Consider the following 22,334-nt stretch of genomic DNA (forward strand, 5'->3'; position numbering starts at 1 on the left):
CATGTTGTAAAACTAGTATGGTATGACAGGATTGCATGGCGAACACAAGTGACAGACCCTAACATGAAAATCAAAACATACGTGTCATGTAATAACATGACTACATGCCACGCTCATGAAGCGCTCGCGGCCGTTTCGCTAGCGTCACAATTGCCAAATTCGGTATTACGGTACGTGAATAGATGACAAAGGTATGTGACTGATGCAAACATGATAAACATGAGATGCGTGTCATGTAACAAGACTACATGCTACGCTCATGATGCGCTCGTGGCCGTATCGCTAACTTCACATGTACAAACTCTGTATTACGTGACGCGAATGGACGTCATAGGTAAATGACACATCCAAACATGATAATCACGACACTCGTGTCATGTAACACATCACTACAAGCCACACTCATGATTCGCTCGCGGCCGTTTCGCTAGCTTTACACATGCCAAATTTGTATTACGTGACGTCAATGGATGACGAACGTATTTTACTGGCGCAAACATGATAATCATGAGATGCGTGTCATGTGAGAACATGACTACAAGCCACAGTGAAGGCACCAATCAATTTCCACGTGACGTGGTGCGCGTGCACGCCGGCGTTCATTTCGTCGCGTCACGCCAGCGATGCGACGCCAGGCGCTGGTTTTGCCGTCACCCCCGGAAAATCTTTTCAGGCCTGCGCCCAGCAATCTGACGTCATTTCCGGCCGGCCGACTCTCGGGGAAGCGGCAGCGAGCGCAGCGCGGGCGGCGATGGTGACGGTTCGGCGGCGTGGTGTTGACGGTGTTTCGCGTTTGTTGCTTTCCGTTGTTGTTTTGCGGCAATTTCGTTTCCGTGCGTGATGCTGGAGTGATGCGACAATGCCGAATAAGTGTTGTGTACCCGGATGCACCGGCAACTACAAAACAGGAAAGAAGATACAAGTGTTTTCCTTCCCTAAAGACGCCGACGCTCTCAAACAATGGCTACGCGCCATTCCTAGGAAGGACTTCGTGCCGACTTCGTGCACTAAGGTAAGAATTTAAAATGCTCCTGTTCTTAGCTTGTCGTTGCTTGTTCGGGTAGAAATCACCTATGATGGGAAATACTTGAGCGTGTGGCCGCCGGGCCTCGCGAAGCGCTGACGCCAGCAGTTGATGAGAATCGCCCAGAAAGGCACGTTCGCAGCAAGGATGGTCAGCTGCGCTTTGTTCACTAACAGTGCCGTGGTGTCGTCCATTCTTGCAAGCTCTCGGTGGAAGCGCTTCGTGGAGTGCGGTGACATCACGCTCCCGTGTTTCCTTTCATGTTGCTTGTACCGCTTAGCGCAGCGCTTTTATTTAGATGCTTGCCAAACGTAGGTAGACTTTGTTTTAGCTACACGGACTGTAAACACGGTCATGCAAACGGGAGCGCATTTTTTTCTTTTGAGAAGTGGCGTCTCAGACGTTCTTGAAACGTTTGTGCAGGTGTGCGCGGATCATTTCGACGCTTCATGCATCGAGAAGACGACATCGTACACGGATCCAAGGACTGGGAGAGTTATTGAAGTTGCACTCCCAGTACCACGGTTGCGTCCTGGATCTGTCCCAACGGTATTTCCCGGCTGTCCGTCCTACCTTTCAGTACGAGACAAGAGCACGAGAGAAACCCCTGACGCCAAGAGGAGCCGACAAGAAGCCTCCCAACTCGCCCGTGCTGTAGAAGAGTCGCTGGCGTCATATGAAGCGGAGCAAGAACGAGACCGGTTTTCGTCCCTCGAAGAACTAAGGGCTCGCCTGCAAGGGGTGTCAGTGTCTCCGAAGTGGACTGTGATTCATAAAGAAGAGTGCTCCATGTTTTTGAACATTATCGACTATCGTGAACCTTGTTTGAATGCGTCATTGACCGTGTTTGCAAACCTTGAAGTCTTTGCCTGCTATCAAGGTTCACCAATCAAGAACCTTGGTAGCGCTGTTGTACCAGACTCAGTTCAAAAAGTAATTTCCTTGTTGGAAATTTTGAACAACCTGTCGATGCTGTCTGAGGAGCGCTGCACTTATCGCCACCTGGCTCAAGCAATACATTCCCTTCTGGACAAATTGGAAGCCAGCATTGATGAAGGCAAGAAAGAGACGGTGAACTTTATGAAGGAGCAGCTACTACTCCTTTCTGCAAAGCGCATTCAGTATAGCGCACAGGTGATGGTCTTTGCATGCATCTTGCGTACAATATCACCACATGCCTACAAGTTCCTGAGAAGCACAGGTGCACTAACTTTGCCCCACCCATGCACTATTAGAAATGTGTGCTCGTCTATTCAAATGTGCCCACAAGTTGATTCTTCTGACGACACTTTCCTTCAGTATGTGTCTCAGAGATTCAAACATCTGCAGGCACATGAACACACTGTGACGCTGATGCTTGACGAGATTTATATCAAACCTTGTTTAGATTACAAAGGTGGGAACATATGTGGTGCAGCAGTTAACTCCAACGAAGCGGCCACATCGGTGCACGTGTTTATGATACAAAGTTTGCTGAGCGCATTCAAGGAGGTGGCGCACATTCTTCCGGTAAAAGCCTTACAAGGTGAAGATATTCATTGCATGCTGAAGAAGGTGATCTTGGGCTTAGAAGAAATTGGATACAGGGTCGTAGCCGTTGTCTGTGACAATAACTCGCTGAACAGGAAGGCAATGAAGATGTTTCTGCCAGAACCAAAGCTTAGCCCTGTTTACCCGCATCCGGCAGACCCAGATCGGCCGTTATTTTACGTGGTGGATGCTGTGCATCTATTTAAATGCATAAGAAATAACTGGCTCAACCAGAAAAATGCTGGAACTTGCTTTTTCTACCCACGCTTCGAGCTTTCGAACAATGAAGTTCATCCCGAATGCAAGATGACTGCTTCATTTAGGCATTTGAGAGATTTGCATAAAGAGGAGTCACCCCTGCTTCTGAAGTCTGGGTATGGCTTGACGTCAAAAGCTCTAAATCCAAGCAGCTTTGAACGACAGGACGTCAAACTCGTACTGCAGGTTTTTAATCCGCACGTAGCCGAAGCCCTGGCCGCTCGCAAGGGTCATACTGATTTTCAACATGCTACAGCAACCGCCGAGTTCATCAAAATAATTCTTCGTTGGTCGAGCATTGTCAATGTAAAGACACCTAGTAAGGGCTTCCATCACCGTAATGTTTACGAAGAGCCCATGTCAAACCACACAGATGACCCAAAGGCAAGCTTTCTAAGCGCTTTTATCACATGGCTCGATGTGTGGGAATTTTATAGGCACGACACCGGAGTACTTACCAAGGAGACATTGAGTGCCTTGAGGCTCTCTGCTCAATCCCTTTTGGCATTGATGAAGTACTGCGTTAGTGAGCTTCACTTTAAGTATATTCTGCTAGGGAAAGTCCCGACGGATACCCTCGAGAGTCGCTTTGGACAGTACAGGCAGATGGCTGGTGGGCAGTATCACATATCTGTTCGCCAGCTTTGCGAAACCGAGGGAAGGATTCGCCTTCAAAATGCCCTTCCAAGGATGAGCAACGATGATCTCAGAGGCATCGAAGAGACGGACAGTGTCAGGGATGCGGGCACTTCTTTTAGTGCTCATGTTAGGGATGCTGACCTTGATGAGCTCAGAGCACAAATGCCGGTGATTGGTTATGTTGGTGGGTATTGTGCACACGCTGCAATGAAAGTTCTCAAGTGTGAAAGCTGCCAGAGGCAGTTGGTCATTACCCGAAATACGGCCGAAACAGGAGAGGACACCCATTCTTTAATCGCACAACTGGATCGGGGTGGCCTCAAATTTCCTTCTGCTCTTGTAATCACAGTAGTTATGTACACGGAGGTTGTAGTTAGAAAGCTCATGACGGAAAGTACCTCTACCCAGTTTCTCCATGGGCCGAACCAAAAGAATGTCGTTCGGCAACTTACACTGGACTCTCTGCCAAGGCTTGAGGACATAGATACGTGTGAAAACGGGCACACCTACGAGCTCCTCATCACATTGGTTGCAAACTGTGCAGCAAATATAATGCTCAACAACTTGTGCAAGCAAAGGAACGATCTTTTACGCATTGAAAAATATCAGAAGGCGAAAAATAGAAAGGCCCGAATTTTTCTTGGAAAGTAATTTTCCAAGCGTCGCGTCTTTCTCTTTACATTTATTCTTGTGAAACTGCACAGAGTGTATTTGATTGCATGTCATGACTTGATTTCCTTGGTATACTTCTGCCTTATGTAAAATGAGCCTTGTTTCCAGTTTTGTATCTCTTTACAAGTTGTTAGCTTTTAAAAGTGCTGTACTTTTTTCTTTTTTTTTAACTCGAACTGCCTCGGTGCCTACTGTAGCAGTTGTACAGTCCGTTTTGGTACCTAAGCTGTGTACACTTTCCTTGTGCACTCTGTGTACAGACATGTTGTGCACTGTGATTTGTTTTTCTTAGATTTTTGTTTGATTTTTTCCCTAGGACATGCACCTACCTGTGGCAGTACAATTACTTTTCTTTCTGTCATTTATCATGCTGTGGACCACAATTTAGTCACCAGTGTTCTTATGTATTGTATTTTTTGGCAAGTGTTTGAACCTGATACCTTGTGTTGCTACTGCTACTATGATAAACGAATGGTATGTTTTCCTCTAACCTACAATTTAAATGAAAGTGTGCTTTTTCTGTTCCAAAGCTCGGGGATGTTTTTGCTGTTACAATCTGTTTTGTTTTGAGTTTTATGTGGCAAGATATTGTGTTTTGTACTTTTGGCATATTTTCAGCATTAAGGGCAACATCTTGTGTTGCCTGTCGTCTGCCTGGACCGAGAACAATGCGCACTGTGATATTTGTACAGACGGCGTCTGGCTGTGATAAATAAATATGCATTATTCCATTCACGATATTCATTATTTCTTGATACCTTGATAAGTTCCTCAACCGCGGTGGCTCAGTGGCTAAGACGTAGCGCTGCTGAGCACTCGGGCGCGGTTTCGATACCCGGCTGCGGCGGCCGCATTTCTGATGGAGGCGAAAAGCAAAAACGCCCGTGTGTACGAGATTTCGGCACACAATAAAGATTCCCATTGATATGTGGGGTTTAACGTCCCAAAACCACTCTATGATTATGAGAGACGCCGTAGTGGAGGGCTCCGGAAATTTAGACCACCTGGGGTTCTTTAACGTGCACCCAAATCTGAGCACACGGGCCTACAACATTTCCGCCTCCATCGGAAATGCAGCCGCCGCAGCCGGGATTCGAACCCGCGCCCTGCAATAAAGATTCCCAGGTAGTCAAACTTGATCCTGAGCCCTCCCCTACGGCGCGCTTCATCGCCTGCGTTGCGTCGGCGCGTTAAACCATACAATCAATCGATACCTTGATAAATCGTGCGGACATGGTGTCAAGGCACCTCGCCCGAGTCGGTAGGCGTGAAGGGCGCTCGCGGCAAGCGCTCGCGGCTGGCGCAGCCACCCAGCGAAGGGCGGCCGGCCGGCCGGCGCGATGTGACGTCGTCGACGTCACGTCACGTGACGCGCAGGCCTTAAAAGCTTCCGGGGGTGACGGTTTTGCCCTATGCTCGCAGGCGTGCGCCGCGCTGCGTTGCTTCAACGCATGAGCGTTTCAGCGCGTCCGGCATCCATTCATACCGAAAAGAGGGAGACGCAGCGATGTCTGGGTATCGCATCAGCGGGAATTTCCCGCCGGTTACCGTCGGGCCACGCCGACGGACGCTTGTCGCGCCGGTCCTGCCTGGCGTCAGAATATACAGTGCTCGCGTTTTGCTAACGTAGCGTCCCTGTGCCCGGGCATGTGGTGAGTGGCTATTGAAAAGAGGAAAAAGGCACTTAATTTCTGTCTGCCTCAAGGACGGCACGGCGCAGTGTCTTATAGGGGAGGGGGAAGGAGGCATAAAAATTATAGTGAAAAAAAATGGCAGCATATCCACATAGTGAATAATGGATAGTGGGGCGAAGCATCCGTCCGTCCATTCGTTCTTGCTTCCGTCCTAAAAGAACTTGCTGTTGGGCTAGTTCGTAGAGCATTTCGAAAAGTTAATTCGAGCTCGAATACCTGACACGATCACTCAGACACACACGCACCCATGCATCAAACACACACAGCGCCCACTTCCAACTGATTTATTCATAGCTCGAAGGCTTGAATATATACAGGACACATTCCACGCGCAGACACCATAGAAGGCCAACAGCATACATTATCAAACGTACAGTTAATCAATGTCGTAGCCTCAGAGCGATAAACTGAACGTCGCTTGGTAACAACAAAATTGAAGGGGCGCTTAATCAGTGGTCTTTATTTTCTTCAATGAAAAAGGCCTCTAACCCTTCACGCGCAGTTTTACTCGCGCTTCTGCCTAGAATCTTCGTCTTACAAAATCGTGCGTCATAACCACACGATATGACATGCGCAAGCAGGTGCGCATGCTTGTCATCTCTTTTTGTTAATTTTTGGGAGTGTTCCCTTAATCGGTCATTAATACACCGTTCGGTTTGACCAATGTTCACTTTTCCGCAGGATAACGGTATGGAGTACACAACCACCATGGAACACTTAACAAAGGCCCTCTCATGTTTCTTCTGGCAGCCGCGCTTCTTCCCATCGCACACACGTTGGCACAGTGTTCCGTTTTTTTTTTTTTGTGTGTGTGTGCGGGAAACACTATCGGTACGCCGTGCCTGGCCGCGACTTTCTGGAGGTTGTGCGAGACCTTATATATATATGGCACAACTTGTGGCCTAATTCTTAAGGGCTGGGTAGCAGTCATCGCTTCCCGTGTTCCACGTTTAAACTTCTGCAGAAGTGATTCACCAACGGCCGTAATGACCAATCGAGGTCCTTTGCGGTCCTTTGAGATACTTTTTAGTGAATGTAGATCACGACTTGGACAATGCTTTTAAAGGGGGGGGGGTTAAAGCTTTTTAGTGTACGTTGACGATTTTTTAATTCTTTTAGATAAACAGGGTGACCCTACATCCCCTGATTTTATTTTAAACGTTTTTATAGGACTAGTACGAGGGCTTTCCTTTACTGTTGAATTGCCTCAAGAAGCCTGTCTGCAGTTTTTAGACTTAAGTCTCACGTGGAACGATGAGCATCTTTGCTGGTCTTATCATCCTCGCGTTGAGAAGCAGCTGTTGCCGTAGGATTCTGCCCACTCAAAGATTGTGAAGAGGGGCGTTGCGTCTCTTTGCTTGGAATCAGCGCTAAAGAGGTCGTGCCCACACAGCATGAAACTTAGTTTCCTCAATCAGGTGAGCCGACTAGAGGCTGCTGGGTTCCCTCGATCGGTCATTACGGCCGTTGCTGAATTACTTCTGCAGAAGTTTAAACGTGGAACACGGGAAGCGATGACTGCTACCCAGCCCTTAAGGATTAGGCCACAAGTTGTGCCATATATATATAAGGTCTCGCACAACCTCAAGAAAGCCGCGGCCAGGCACGGCGTACCGATAGTGTTTTCCGCACACACAAAAAAAACGGAAGACTGTGCAAACGTGTGTGCGATATGAAGAAGCGTGGCTGCCAGAAGAAACATGAGAGGGCCTTTGTTAAGTGTTCCATGGTGGTTGTGTACTCCATACCGTTATCCTGCGGAAAAGTGAACATTGGCCGAACCGAGCGGTGAATTAATTACCGTGTAAGGGAACACGCCCAAAAATTAACAAAAAGAGATGACAAGTATGCGCACCTGGTTGCGCATGTCATATCGTGTGGTTGTGACGCACGATTTTCTGAGACGAAGATTCTAGGCAGAAGCGCAAGTAAAACTGCGCGTGAAGTGTTAGAGGCCTTTTCATTGAAAAAAATAAAGATCACTGTGTAAGTGCCCCTTCAATTTCGTTGTTACCTAGCGAACTTCAGTTTATCGCTCTGAGGCTACGACATTGATTGAGTGTACGTTTGATAATGTACGCTGTTAGCCTTCTATGGTGTGTGTGTGCGCAATGTGTCCTGTATATATTCAAGCCTTCGAGCTATGAATAAATCAATTGGAACTGGGCGCTGTGTGTGTTTGATGCATGGGTGTGTGCGTGTGTGAGTGATCGTGTTAGGTTTTCGCGCTCGAATTACCTTTTTGAAATTGCTTCCTTCCATCCATGCGTGCTTCTGTGTGGCCGCCCATGCGTCACCGCCCATTCGTGCATGCGTCTGTTCGTGCGGCCGCACGTTCATTTGTGCGTCCGTCCCTGCTTTCGTCCATGCATCCAATCCTGCGTCCGTCCATGCGTCCATCCGTCTGTGCAGCAATCCGTGCGTCCGTCCATGCACTTGTCTGTGTGTCCGTTCGTCCATATAGTCAACGCTCCGAAAACCACCATCTCGCCTCTTTTCATCTTATATTCCGCATATAGAAGCACTGCCATCCAGCGAACATTCCAAGGACTAAACGAGAGGTGGCACATGCACACTTTCTTACTACTTGAGCTTCGTGTCTACTTCCCACCTTTAACCACATCTAGTTCATGGTATATACTAGTTCACTGTATTCATGACACTGCGGCCCAACGCTCGCTAAACCTTTTTAAAACCTAGGAGGTTACGCCCAGCGAATATAACGTAGCAACCCTTTCTTGTCTTCTATGCGTTGTTCAACAATAAAAAATTTGCAGCGTGCGCGTTAACTGAAAGCCGAATTCTCCTGTCTCTCATTCCCCCTTAGCAGCCGTTGGCATGTACATTGAGCACTATCTTTTGTTGTTCAACAACGCACAGAAGAAATCTCTCACGGGCACAACCTTGCAGGTCAAAATGTTATACTTGTTACACACTACTACAAAGGCTACGAGGGACGAACGGGTGCCGCTAAAAGGGGCTGCGCCCCTAAAAAGAATTACGACAGGCAAGTGACAGAAGAAGGAGCTAGGAAAGTTGGGATCTGGTTGAAGTAGTCCAAGAACGGGGCACCACACGGCGAGAGCTTCAAGGCATCAGGAGACCACAGAGGGTGAACCAGTCGGCGGGAGCTACACTGTCGTCGGAGATTGTGGGGGCACGACCGTTCAGCTTGAAATCCTCCGAGCAAATCTCCGTGCCCGGGCGCGCGCGCGCGTCAAGTATATTTGGCTCTTCATGGCGCACTCGCGGCCGTCTTGCTAGCTCTACTTATACCAAATTTTGTGTTACATTACGTCAATGGATGACGAAATATATGACTGGTGCAAATATGATAATCCTGACACGTGTGTCATGTAAGAACATGACAACATACCATACTAATAGCATGCTCGCAGCTGTTTCACTAGCTCCACATATACTAAATTTGGTATCATGTGACTTGAACAGATGACGAAGGTAAACAACAGATCCAAACATGATAATCATGACACGGAAGTCATGTACGACATCATTTACTTCCACCTCGTAACGTAGTGCTGATTTTAAAGTGACATATCATCCTTTCATAATTATTCGCTGGAGGCGGAAATGTTGTAGGCCCGTGTGCTCAGATTTGGGTGCACTTTAAAGAACCCCAGGTGGTCGAAATTTCCGGAGCCCTCCACTACGGCGTCCCTCATAATCATATGGTGGTTTTGGGACGTTGAACCATACATATCAATCAATCAATTATTTGTGCCTTGCATATCATCGATTCCCACTGTACGTGGGATCTGCCAATATTTTTTTGACAGGGGGACACTTGTCTTTTTTTTTGCACGATTTAGCAAACATTTGTAAACGTGTGCTGTATTCATGATATTCGCGAAGTGGCCAAGTCTGTGATTTTTAAACGTGTGCTGTATACTTGACGTTCGCGAAGGGGTGGAGTGTCTTTATTTCCTGGACACTATGTCCGCTTTTCTGTCCGTAAATACGCGCCACTTTTTGCCGTGTACACGACATGCATGTCATGATTTCCACGTTAGGGCCTGTCACTTATGTTTGCCTGCAGTCATGTCACACGATAGCAGTTTTGCAGTATGTCATGTGAACGAAACCACCGCAAGAGCAGCAAGACCATCAGATGTAAATCGCGACATACATGTAATTATTTTCATGTTATGACTAGTCACTTATGCTCTTTGTGCAGTCACGTTATTTCATATCAAGTTTGGCATAGATCTCATTATCGAAACTGCCAGCAGAGCTGAAAGTCGTAGGCGGCAAGATAGATAGACGGATACAGTCAAATTCACCGAAGTTCGCAAAAAAATACTTCCCATTTAAAAGTGTTCAATGATTTCGAGTACGTAGAACTGAACTACAGGATAGTGGTGAGCCATGGGTTTAGAAAAAATTGGCAGATCCCACGTACGGAGTGAATCGATGATATGCGAAGCACGAATGACAAAAGTTGATAGGTCACTTCAAAATCAGCACAAGCTTACGAGACGTAGGTAAGTTATGCCATACATGACTTTCATGTCATGACTATCATGTTTGGACATTTCATTTACCTTCGTCATCTATTATTGTCACGCGATACTAACTTTGACATATATGAAGCTTGCGAAACGGCCGTGAGAGTGCTATGAGCGTAGCATGTAGCCATGTTTTACATGACATCCATAATATGATCATCGTGTTTAGACGTGTCATTTGCATTCGTCATTCATTCACGTCCCGTAATACCAAATTTGGTATATGTGGAACTAGTGAAACGGCTGTGAGAACGCTATGAGCGCAGCATGTAGTCGTGCTTTAGATGAAACGCATCTCATGATTATCAGGTTTAGACATGTCTTTTACCTTCGTCTTCTATTCACTTCCCGTGATACGAAATTTGGTACATATGGAGCTCGCGAAACGGCGGCAAGCGCGTCATACAAGGTCCAATATACTCCGACGCAAGGTAGACGCGCGCGCAGGCTGGGCGCAGCGACGCCACGCTAGCGAAACGCGACCGGCCCGACCAGCGTCTGTTGGTGCGGCCTAGTGGCAACCAGCGTCATACGCGACATGCTGCATTTCGCACCGACGATGTTACTTACACCACACCGCGTCTGCCTCTCTTCGTGACGGAGGAACGCCTTGTGCGCTCAAACGCGCATGCGTCAAAGCAACGCAGCAAGCACCTGCGAGTATATCGCAGGCAGATCCATAATGGAGGTTAGTGGGCAGAACCACTGATCTCTAATAGGGAGATATCGGTGCCTGGCGTGGCGTTGCCGGCGTGACGCAATGAAACGAACGCCGGTGCGCACGCGCATTGGGCCACGTCGAACTATATAGTGTCTTGAATGTGGCATGTAGTCATGTTCTTACAAATGGAGGAAGGTAAAATATAGAAGAGACCATGATGTCATAATCGCGAAGCCGCTGCATCGCAAACACCCGCACTTTTCCTAGCGGAGAAGCAGATAAACACTTCGCGATTTCCGGCGTCGAGCCGCCGCAGCGGCTTTGGAAGCAGTTCTCTGCCGCCAGCGAGTCAATCGACGAGTGCTGCTTCTTTTGCGTGTTTTTAAAAGTAAAGCTGTGCGATGACCAGATGTATACTCGTTGCGAATCGCGTGCACAGCCGGATGTATCTGGCGGCGCTTTTCACGTATGTTTGCTTCACTGTTGATGGAATTTGCATGCGGAGCTCTCAGCTGTACGCTACGTTGGTTCTTATTCATTGTGTCAACTGAGAACACACGCGAACTTTCGTTTTACTGTTGTAAGCATCGTGCCGCGTTCGTAGAAGTTGTGTCGTTCATACGGAAGGGCAATAAACTTTTCTTGTTACCGGACTAAGTGTGTATGCAGCGTATGGTGTGCGCTCGCTGCGTGTTAGTTGTGTGCGCACTGGAAATACACACTTAACGTGCACGATCACGTATACAATGCAGTTGTGCCTTCTTACTGACGTGAAGTACGTCAAGTACCAAGCTGGCGTTGCACGGAATAGCTACGAAGCAAGCTCTCAAAATCGTGCATTGCCACACTGACACTATATACGAGCAAAGAACTGTTAATCATCCCGTAGATCAGGAAATATGGCTAAGAGAGAGAAAAAAAGGCCTTGCGGTGAGCAGAACGCGTAAGGCACTGCCGGGTGAGTGCGAATACGATGATGCAGAGGATGAATGATTTTCATTCCGACACGTACTGGTGATTTCTGTGCCGTTGCACAAAAACACTCCATGAAGTATTTCAGCACGCCGCGCTTGGGCCTGCCGCGCACGAACAGTCTGGGAAAAGTGTGCTCGCAACATTTTACTGCATGAAAACCATACAATACGCGTTAAGGTAACGCCAGGACTATATAAGCGAAACAGCGCTGAGAGTACTCGGTACTCTACTATGGGACAGCTGAAAGCCATCCCGTGGGCCTCACGCTTCAGGAGGCCTAAGGTGGGAATAGTCGAAGGCGAAGTGTTTAGAACACAGTTTATTTGCACTGAGTAAAAAAAACAAAGGTTTCACAACATTCCAGTAATAAGGACACACACACTTTGCACATCTATATGTACCACGACAAATATCACTATACGTTGCAATGAAGACATCATTGCTCTAATATACAAGACAATGTTGGCATAGATGTACACAAGTACCGAATGCGTTATCATTATGCAATGAATGGTATAATGATGCAATAGATGCAATGAAATCCTATTGGTTACAAACGAAATCAATAATTCAACGGGCGGTACTAAGCACTACGTCTGTAGAAAAATGAGTTGTACGCTTACGTGTTTAACAGTGACGAAAGGGCATGACCAATGTCGCAGAAACTCATGCTCTCCCAGGAATAACAGCGCCTCAAAGAGAAATGCGAGCATCTCTCGTCTCATTCTCCCCAGTATCAGCCACAAAGCATGCAAGCTGCAATCCGCTGCTACGGCCCCGCATTGGTTTCGCAAGAGTCTGATCAGTTTCGCAGCCATTAAAAGAGCCGAGAAGCACCCGCGCGGAAATCAGGCGGTGGACACGAATATTCGCCCTCCCTGTCCCCGAAAACCAGCATGCACTGCACGCCAAAGAAAAACAAAAGGCGGGAGATCACACAATAAATCGTCGCATGTCAATTGGTCTCAACCATGACGCAGATGGGGCAAGTGGAAGTGCGAACCACCTGCCATCGCTGCAACTGATCTCTAGTGAAGAGCAAGATCCAGCCTAACCGCCAGAAAAAGTCCCGCAGATGCCCTAGCAACACTGCTGATGTTATTGGCTTTCAAGGGCGGTTCATTATAGATTGACGATGCTGGGGCACCAAGGGCCGTAGAAGCGTGGCCATGGCGCCCACCACATTAGATTCGGCCACCTATATTTCTGGGCACGTAGCCTCCAAACATCACTGAAATGCCAGAAGGGCTCGATAAAAAATATGATAATTCATTTGATTGCGGACCTTGGTTAATTTGACTAGCTGGCAGGAGGACACGTAGTGATGGCCCCAGATGGTAGCGAGCCAGTGTAAAAGTGGGTGTGTCATCTTTTCTGAGTATTCACCATAAACTGCGGAGGCACGATGTAGAAGCCATGATGGAAACGTCAGGGAATGCAAAACTGTCTTAATCTCATGGTTGATTCAACATCGGAGGAGATAATTCTGTGCCGCGAGAGCAAAAAACGAATTCATGCAGAATGGCACTTTCCTGGAGACGTGGAGTGGTGGTTTTACCGAATGGCAAAGGTACCAAGCTTTTCCGAGGTACACCGTTTGAAATAGGTATCGGCGTTCCAAGAGGGGGAAGTCAAAGTGCCTGGCTGCTTTTACATTACTTTCAAGAGTTCGTACAACGGATGACCAGATGCTGTCCTGTACACCAAATTTCATTACTATGGCATCATCAATACGTGGAAGTGTGTACACGTCTTTTTTCGTTACAATATTCAATCGGCGATAATCGACGCAAAATCTCCAGGATCCGTCTTTCTTTTTAGCAAGAATCACTGGACCTGCCCATGGACTCGGCGACACTTGAACGACTCCATTTTTTAATCATTTCGTACAGCTGCTTATTAATATTCTGCCGCTCAGATGGTGAAACACGATATGGCTTTTGTCTAATTAGATTGGCCAAACCCCTGTTGAAGGTGTGAAATATCCGAGAAGCAGGGATTAAGGGCGCTTTGTCTTTGTGCGCAAAGTCGAATGCACAGACGTCCTTCGAAAGTACATTCACCAATGTTCGGCGTTCACTTGTGCTTAGAGACTTAATCACCTTTGACAGAAGAGCCGTTTCCAAACTGTGACTACAATGGTCTTCCGGCGCATCTCTAAGCTCGGTCACCAATAAGGCCTCGTGTTGTTCACTGGTGACGGCTAACTTTAGACCATCTGGTAACATCACGGGCTCTGTCAAGCAATTGACAGTCCATAACCCAGCGCGTCCACGAATGATTGACACCACACAATGTGGAATCAACATATTCTTTTTCATGCAGTTGGTGTACACTGGTTCTACGCTAGCATCAAAGTTGACGGAATTGCTGTCGCTGCAACCAACAGGTGCAAGAATGTTGCGCATACCTGGAAAGAAAACAAATATGGGTGAACGTGCTGGCCGAACGTGATCACTCAAAAATAGCGCCCCTGTGCGGCAGTCGACAGTCGCACCACACTCCCTCAAAAAGTCCATACCCAAAATAATATCATATGTCACCTGCGGAATAATCACGAACTCTGTTGGGATAACGGGGCCTCTGAGAAAAACGTCAGCTTGACACACACCATCAGGATGCACTGGCTCACCACTCACTCCGCAAAACTTCTAAGCTTGATTCCACTTAAAGAAAACCTTCCATCCCAAGTTATCTTTGAAACACGCGGTCATGACAGAAATTGTTGCCCCCATGTCTACCAAAGCCATCACAGGCACATCGTCAACAAAAACACGTACTTTGTTCTAGAGCATCAACACAGAAGGTATTTCTGATATTAGCACATCTCCGGCGACCTCACCTCCATCGGCCGCGCTTGCTAGTTTTCCTGTGGCAAAGGATACGAGTTGCGACGCCACGGTGAAGGAGAACGGGGAAGACGAGGCAGTGGAGGTGTCGAGCTCCTGTCAGATGCAGGGGAGTGATTCCGGAGGTTGCGGGTCCAGTAGTCGTCGCGAGGCAACATGTGTGTAGCCCTCGAGTCGTCGTGCGGTCTATCAGACGATCGGGTAGAATGTTGTGTGCCGTAGTACGTTGCTCGCGGGTCGTCACGAAGTCGTTCGGAAGGTCGTGCAAAGTGTGGTGAGTGGTCATACCGTGGGGCTACATGTCGATGGTTGCAAAATCGCGAAATATGTCTTGGGACACCACAGGAGTAGCAAACTGTGAGAGGTCGAAACACTGTTTGTTCGTCGATGAATTGAGCATCGTCTTCCCCGGCATAGTGGGTTGGTTCATCCCGTATATCATAGAGATAGACCGGGCGTTGCGAAGAAGGCGGACGCTGAGGGCGCCGGTCATGGTGAGGAGCTGGCAAGCGTTGTGTTTTCCTTGGCTGCGGGGTGCGCAGTACTCAACAGCTGCTGTACTAACCATCGATTGCCAAGGGTTCGTAGAAGGCGGTGGCGCAGCCTCACGTGGCGCATATACCGAATGTTGGTCGTGTACAGAATGGTGATCGACTGCTAAAGGTGTCTGTTCTCCCTAGCAAAAAAGTTCTTCGCGAAGAACCTGTCGAATCGTCGAGGACAGGTCTGGGCGGGAGCTTGTGTCGATGCTGGCAACCGTTGTAACATCTGTGAGCCGGCTGAACTTTGGAGAAATCTTGAGCGTTTTGAGCTGTTTTAAAGTTCGGCAATGCCGAATGACGTCGGACACCGTGCTCAGGTTCCCGACGTCATTCAAAAACACGACGTCAAAAAGAACACAATGAGCGGATTTCGGCTCTAAAGCGACAGATTTCCACTGTTTCGAATGCGGGAACCGAAGGTGCCCCTGCTGGGCTTCCTTCTTTGCTAAGCCTGTCAATTATGACATCGCAGAAGTAATGAGTGCTGGGTAATAACCAAGCAAAAGTATGCGAGAGAGATGGTGAATATTTTAGCCATCTTTCTCACGAGAGATGAATGATAACTGCGTTCTCTAAATACTCTCACAAGAGAATTCTTTCCCGACAAAGATGGCTACGCGTTCAAAAAAAAAAACTTGACTACGAGCAAACTGGGTTTCTAGAGTGTTTCCAAGATAGCACAAGTGTCCAATTAGTTGGAAAATTTTACATGCCGATGAACACTGGAAAGAACGTGAAAGATGCCCAGCTGATTGGAAAAATAAACAGCGCTTAAGACGAGTCACCAGAACAGAAGAACGACCCCGGACTAACAACTCGTCCTCTGAACTTCTATTTTCGTGCCTCGTGTTTAGAGCAGTTTATTTTTCTAATCATGTCTTATTAAATAGCGCCCAACACAAGCTTCTCGGGCCCAGCCAATTCCACCCGAAAACAGCGCTCCGGCGACTGTTCGAAAATAAATCAGCAAAGAATAGATAAATAAAAAAGAGTACCACGAATAAGAAAGGTTCTTGAACTTTAGTGGTGATTTTGTAGCAAATCTTCTACAAATTTTGGTTTCTGAAGCAGTTGAGTTTACTGCGCCAGTGCCAAAAGCGAATCTTGGCTCTCGCGACTGGCGAGAGCTGCGACGACAAGGCAGATCATTCGCGCCGCGGCAGACGACCCACGCGGCTTGAAGCAAGAGATCACAACAGCGCCAGTAGCACAACAGCGCTACCACGGCCACTTCGGAGAGCACGCACCTACGAGGAGCTGCGAAACTGACCTAGTTCTAGTAACGTTGGGGGGAAGGGCTGGGATCATGGTTTGGGTAATGCATATTTTAGGACTAACAATAAAGCACCTTTGGACATACAGGCACGAAGTTTGGGCATAGAGTAACCTAGTAGACGTTTACTATGTTACTCTATGGTTTAGGGGAGGGGGTTGGAAAAGGTGGGTGAAAATTTAGAGTACAGGGTACTCTACCAGGTCCCGGAAACTCTCAAGTTCTCGTGATGGCTGTAGAGGGCGAAAAAAATCGACCGCGGCGAGCTTCGTCATTTGCGCGTGTAGTGGAACTACTGACTCCTCTCTTATCGGGCGGATAAGTTAGTGTGAATTTTTTCTGTTAGGGGCACTCAACGCTGCTGAAATTTCTATTTTAGGATACATCAAAACACTGTTAAAAGAGTAGTTAATACATCCTTTTTTTACAAAAATTTAATACCATATTTTTTTCCCTTACTAATAAGACAAGAGCGGTGATTGTTTTAGTTCAAGTATTGAGATTATCCTGACGCTCGAGAAGCAGTAGCCCATTGGCATAGATTGCGTTTCTGTCGGTTAATTTGTTCAAATTGTCCGCGGTTAGCCGCGGTACTTTTTGTCGATCGGCATTGCGAAGCTCCATTTTAATTCAGCTTTGATATATCAATGCGAGCTTGCGTGTCAGACTTTACGGGCCGCTACGACGAAGCGAACGTGTCTAGAGGCTGTGAACCATGTCAGCTGCTGTGCTTCACTGACGTCCAGCTGCGCAGCTTCCAGCGTGAAAATTCAACGCCGGCAAATTACTCGAAGACTGCCTACGAAGACGGAATAATCTTGCACAATGTGGGCATGTTCGCCGGTGAGTGAAAATGCGCTGCTTTGTATCTGAACATGGCCCTTTTATTTTGCATGCGCTACAGTTTTTGTCATTTCATAAGGCTTTTCGGCTAGTACAGCTAATGAGATGCACACCTTGTAAACGTTTGAGATTGTTCACTTTGTGGTCACATTTGGTGAAAATATCTTTACTGCGAAAATGTGTTGCACAGATCACAGCATAAGTTCTACCTGTTTCTGCTCAAGATAAGTCTGCTGCAATATATGCTCATAAATTCAATGCATAGTACAGCCAAGTGAACCTTTAGTACATATACGCATTTGTACATTTTTCGTAAGTTTGCAGTGAAACATAATACATATGCATGAACCATATAGTCCATTTCGTTGGGGAATTACCAAGCTTTGTGCTCTAAAGAACGTCACTAAAACAAATTCATTGTAATGCCATTCACAAGACAAATTCAGAAAACAGCAATGTTATGTCCACACTACCTTTCTTATATGCAGTGTTCTCATGTGCATTCTTCTTAGTCATGCATCACAAATCCGATCACGCTTCTAGCAGAGTCACCAGGACTGTTTTTTTTTTCTTACAACCCAACCGCAGCCTCCAAGGAACTGCTCATATCAGTTTTCGCTTGGGTGCCTCATCACTCTGAACCTACCTCAAGTCAGCGGAGAATGTGCCATCACTTAAAGCAAACTCATGGGCCAAAATTCTCGCAAGGCATTGTGGACTGCCTACGAGGACGAGTTGCGCACTTTATTTAATGAACATAATTTGTTCAATCATTTATGTCTTACCTTGCTCATGAGCCTGATTTTTTTTCTCAGAAAACTGGACTAAAGAGAGACCATTGATTTTCAAGCTACCCACATCCAGTCGTAAGAAGCTCTACAGTTGCCACAGTGACAACTCCACGCGCCACCAATATGCCAGGCGGGCAAATGGAAGCCTTATACTGAAAAGCAGTGACAGCGTACGGTATGTTCAAGCTGTATGAAATTGGGTGCACAGATTGTTGTTTCTTATTTATTAATTATGCTCAATTTACAGCAAATGTGCAGGATTCAAAATTCTTGGACAGTGCATGCCAAGGGGTTCGCATACTGTACTTCCCTCTACGTGTCAAACTTAGCATAGAGTATCACATATAACTAGGTAACAAATGGGCTTGTAGTAGTGCATATTTAGCAGCACTTCTTTTTCACATTGTGTATAGATTACTGTGAATGTAAAGACTGTTGCAAGGCAGTGGTAGGTACAGCTATAGTAGTGTTGAAACAGTTACTGATACCACGTGCATGTCGGGAGTGACACTATCAAAGTACTGAAGAAACTGTGCAGCACGCGTGTTTTCATTAAGCAAGACATGTCCTGCAGAGGTAACAATCGCGGAGCGGAACCATGCGAGTAAAATACCTAATAGAATAAGGAAGAATATAAATGGATGGATCACATTCGGCAAGCATTTTCAAATCATGAATGATAATCTCTCACTAACCCTCAAGAGGAAGATATATAACAGGTGCGGCTTGCCCGTACTTACCTACAGAGCACAAACCTGGAGGCTTACGCAGAGAGTTCAGCTTAAATTGAGGACAATGCAGCGAGCGACAGAAAGAAAAATGATAGGTGTAACCTTAAGAGACATGAAGAGAGCAGAGTGGATTAGGGAACAAATCGGTGTTAAGGATATCGTAGTTTAAATCTAGAAGAAGAAATGGACATGAGCTGGGCACGTAGTATGCAGGCAGAATAACCACTGGTCATTAAGGGTAACTGACTGGATTCACACAAAAGGAAAACGCATGAAATGAAGACAGAAGGTTAAGTGCCAATGATATTAAAAGTTTGTACGTATAACGTGGTAGCAGATAGCACAGGACCAAGTTCATTGACCGATCATGGGAGAGACCTTTGTCCGACAGTGGGTGTAATAAGGCTCATGATACACCAAAAACAAGCACCGACTTGCACGCAAGCAGTGAGCCTTAGTGTTTAAACGTATGCTAATATTTGTGCTTCGAAACATGTTTGTTTACATGACAGAGTTACACAATCAAAATGAGAAGTAATCAGTAATGTGCATTCGCTTGCATTTATTCTACTGTGACTTCATGACCATCATTCCTAGCTTGCCCAAGGGCTCCAGTTGAGCATCTGAAATCTCATCTGCTGAGAAATGGTAGTGTTCAGTTGTTTTGCTCCTCCCTATATTTAGTTTGGTTTATTTTTTAAAATGCTGTGATCTCTCTGGGCAGACTTGTGCAAGCAGCAACGAAAACAAGGGGCTCCCAGTTTTGAATTAGCTGTTGTGGATACCAATGTGTTCAAATTGTCGAGAAATTTCCACCAATAGAAATACACAGGGCTGTGCGCTTTTACTTAACCGAGTTCAAATAACGACCTTTTACTGTAATAATAATTGTTCTATGTAGAATACCTGAAGCATGACAAGCATTTTTAAAGGTATGTTAATTTTTAACAAAAAAGTGACTGAGTACACTCAGTATGTGTAATTAAAACTGGGCAGTGTTTGTACATCTTGATATTTCGAATGTATACTAACAGCTATTTTCTAGATATTGCTGTGAAATATGTAGCCAAAAGGACTAATTTTGTATGATATCCGTGTTAGGAGTGAGGCAGACAGTTGGGAAGTAGTGAAGAATAAAAGTGTGAATTCAGCTTCTGCCATTGTTCATCGTTTCAGCAGTGTCTTTGATGACTATGCACCATTGGCACACAAAAAAAACTCGTGTCTCCACCTGTCGATCCAAAGCATGACAATTTTATGAAGGTCATTCAAAAAGTAAAGGCCATTTGGCTCCAATCAAGTAAATATTCATTAGCAAAAGTTTTTATTGGTAGGCTTAGTTTAGCGAAAACCTACTTCACTTTTCTACAAAATCACTGCTAACTTTTTAGTGCTTCTCGTACCGTCGCAGTAGTTTCTTTAGTTAATCTGAGGTGATCTTGATTTTCTCACGGTCTTCAAATCGTACCACTTGCCAATGTTTCGAGTGAAAGAAAAAATAATCACATGGTGCTGGCGCAGGACAGCACGGCGAGTAATTAGTGTTCCCTACCAAAATATTTGATCTTCCCATTGGTTGAGATTGTGGTGCAGGGATGAATGTTGTCATCTAGGAGGCTGATTCCGTATGAGAATGAGGGACGTCATCAATGTTTATTGTACTTATTACTGTGGTGAGTGTTTCACAGTATATGTCAGCTGTACGTGTGGCCAATATTTTCTAAAGTTAAACACTAAAAATTTCATTTTTGACTTGGAAAATGGTAGCTGCTATTTTCTAACTGAAGTAAGCTAACTGCTCGAATTTTTTTCCATTTTTGTGAAAAGGAGTGGTGGCACCACTGTGTTCTTTCTGTAATTGCGTACACTATAAAGCATCGTTATCTGTGCAACAGTGTGCGAAAACAAATCATCCCTGTTTTATCAGTAGCAGTCCAAAAACGCTGATCCACTTGATGTTCTTTATTATTTGGGTTGGTCGGTAAGCATTTTTGGAACCTAGCTTTGTGATATCTGGGCATGTCGGCTACAGTTGTGCAAACTGTAGCGAGGCCAACAAGGGGAACTTTGCCTTACAGACCAGTAACTGTTAGTCCTCAATTTATTGCAATATCCTGTCCACTTGAACAGTTTGGTTGGTCTGGGTGCTTGGCGTGGTGCTCCACTCTTTTTCGTACGCATTTGTGCAGCCGTTTTGCAAGTCTCAGCACCGTGTTCCAACACTTGTCTCACTCCTCACAGTTGGTCCATGAACTGTGCAAAACTCCTCGTAAATTGGAAAAGCTAGTGAATCTTTTGCATTCAAAAATGTAAATACAGTGTGCACCCCACAACAGGCGGAAACAACAATATTCGCAACATTGGTGTCTGTGTTCCCCGTCAAGCAGATTGCTACTAAGCCAGAACAATCACTTCAGTACTTTCACTGAGAAGTAGCAGATTGTGTTCTGCACATAACTCTTCAGTCTGACGTGCAAATACTTAAAGATTAGGAAATGGCCCTTACTTTGTGAATAAACATCGTAGAAAATTTCATTATGCAGATTTGACTGCAATGCTAATTCACTGGCTATTTTTTTATCATTGCTACCGTGACTTCCAGCACTTCTTAGCTGTCTAGTGTTCCATATGTCTCTATTGTATACGTATATGTCATGTGCAGTGTATTGCGAGTGCTATCCACTGGTGCTTAATGTATTTTTTACGAAGGAGTGATTTTGGGAGCACCAACAGGCATCCTGTATCTCATGTGTCAGCTGATCTACAGTAGGCGAGCAAGGGCAAGGGTAGCTAATTCTCTTAACTTGTCATCGGTGACAACATTCGCAAGAATGTTGATTTGCTGGAATGTTTGACTCAGGCTTTCATTATTCACCAAGTGTTCCTCAATTAAAGTGCCTGACACTGCAACCCTTTTACCTCTTTTGAAACGTAAACCAAGTTTTCTTTTCAACATGATCCTGTAAATTGTGTTTTCCCAGGATGCACTTGCTTACCACAACTGGAAGTTGATCTAGTTAATCCTAAAAAGATCGGACGCGCAGTTAAAAACACAGATTCTAAACACAATATCGAGAACAATGTTATACCGAGAACAATGCAGGGATACCTAGCACGACAGCGTGGGGTCGTTTCTATTTATTCAACACGATTTTCTTCTCGCCAATGCGTTGTCAAATATCATACGGCTGCTTAGGCTAATCGTACTGACACTGCACTTTTTGAGAGCATGTGTGGTGAGAAAGCCAATGGGCAGCACAGTACCAAGTATTGTGCTAGGGGTGTCCAGTGTAAATATCGTTGTCTGACTGAACGAGCCAAGAGAC

At 46.0% G+C, this 22,334-nt stretch overlaps 1 protein-coding gene across 1 annotated transcript; it reads left to right on the forward strand.

The window, feature by feature from the left end:
• Positions 1 to 759: 759 nt before the first annotated feature.
• LOC142803022 (uncharacterized) lies at positions 760 to 22,025 on the forward strand. The gene is made up of 3 exons (XM_075888121.1): positions 760 to 1,012; positions 1,448 to 2,263; positions 21,990 to 22,025. Exons 1-3 carry the CDS (start codon positions 860 to 862, stop codon positions 22,023 to 22,025), a joined length of 1,005 nt encoding a protein of 334 aa, XP_075744236.1. The 5' UTR covers positions 760 to 859.
• Positions 22,026 to 22,334: the final 309 nt, after the last annotated feature.

Source organism: Rhipicephalus microplus, chromosome 3 (assembly GCF_043290135.1).
Source record: "Rhipicephalus microplus isolate Deutch F79 chromosome 3, USDA_Rmic, whole genome shotgun sequence".
Taxonomy (NCBI): Eukaryota; Metazoa; Arthropoda; class Arachnida; order Ixodida; family Ixodidae; genus Rhipicephalus; species Rhipicephalus microplus.

Bases quoted from the DNA above. Each gene is read 5' to 3' on its own strand.
- LOC142803022 (XM_075888121.1), top strand. From the start codon at position 860: ATGCCGAATAAGTGTTGTGTACCCGGATGCACCGGCAACTACAAAACA. The intron at 1,013-1,447 runs GTAAGAATTTAA...ACGTTTGTGCAG, and splicing joins TGCCGACTTCGTGCACTAAG to GTGTGCGCGGATCATTTCGA. The intron at 2,264-21,989 runs GTGTGCTCGTCT...GTGTTTTCCCAG, and splicing joins ACCCATGCACTATTAGAAAT to GATGCACTTGCTTACCACAA.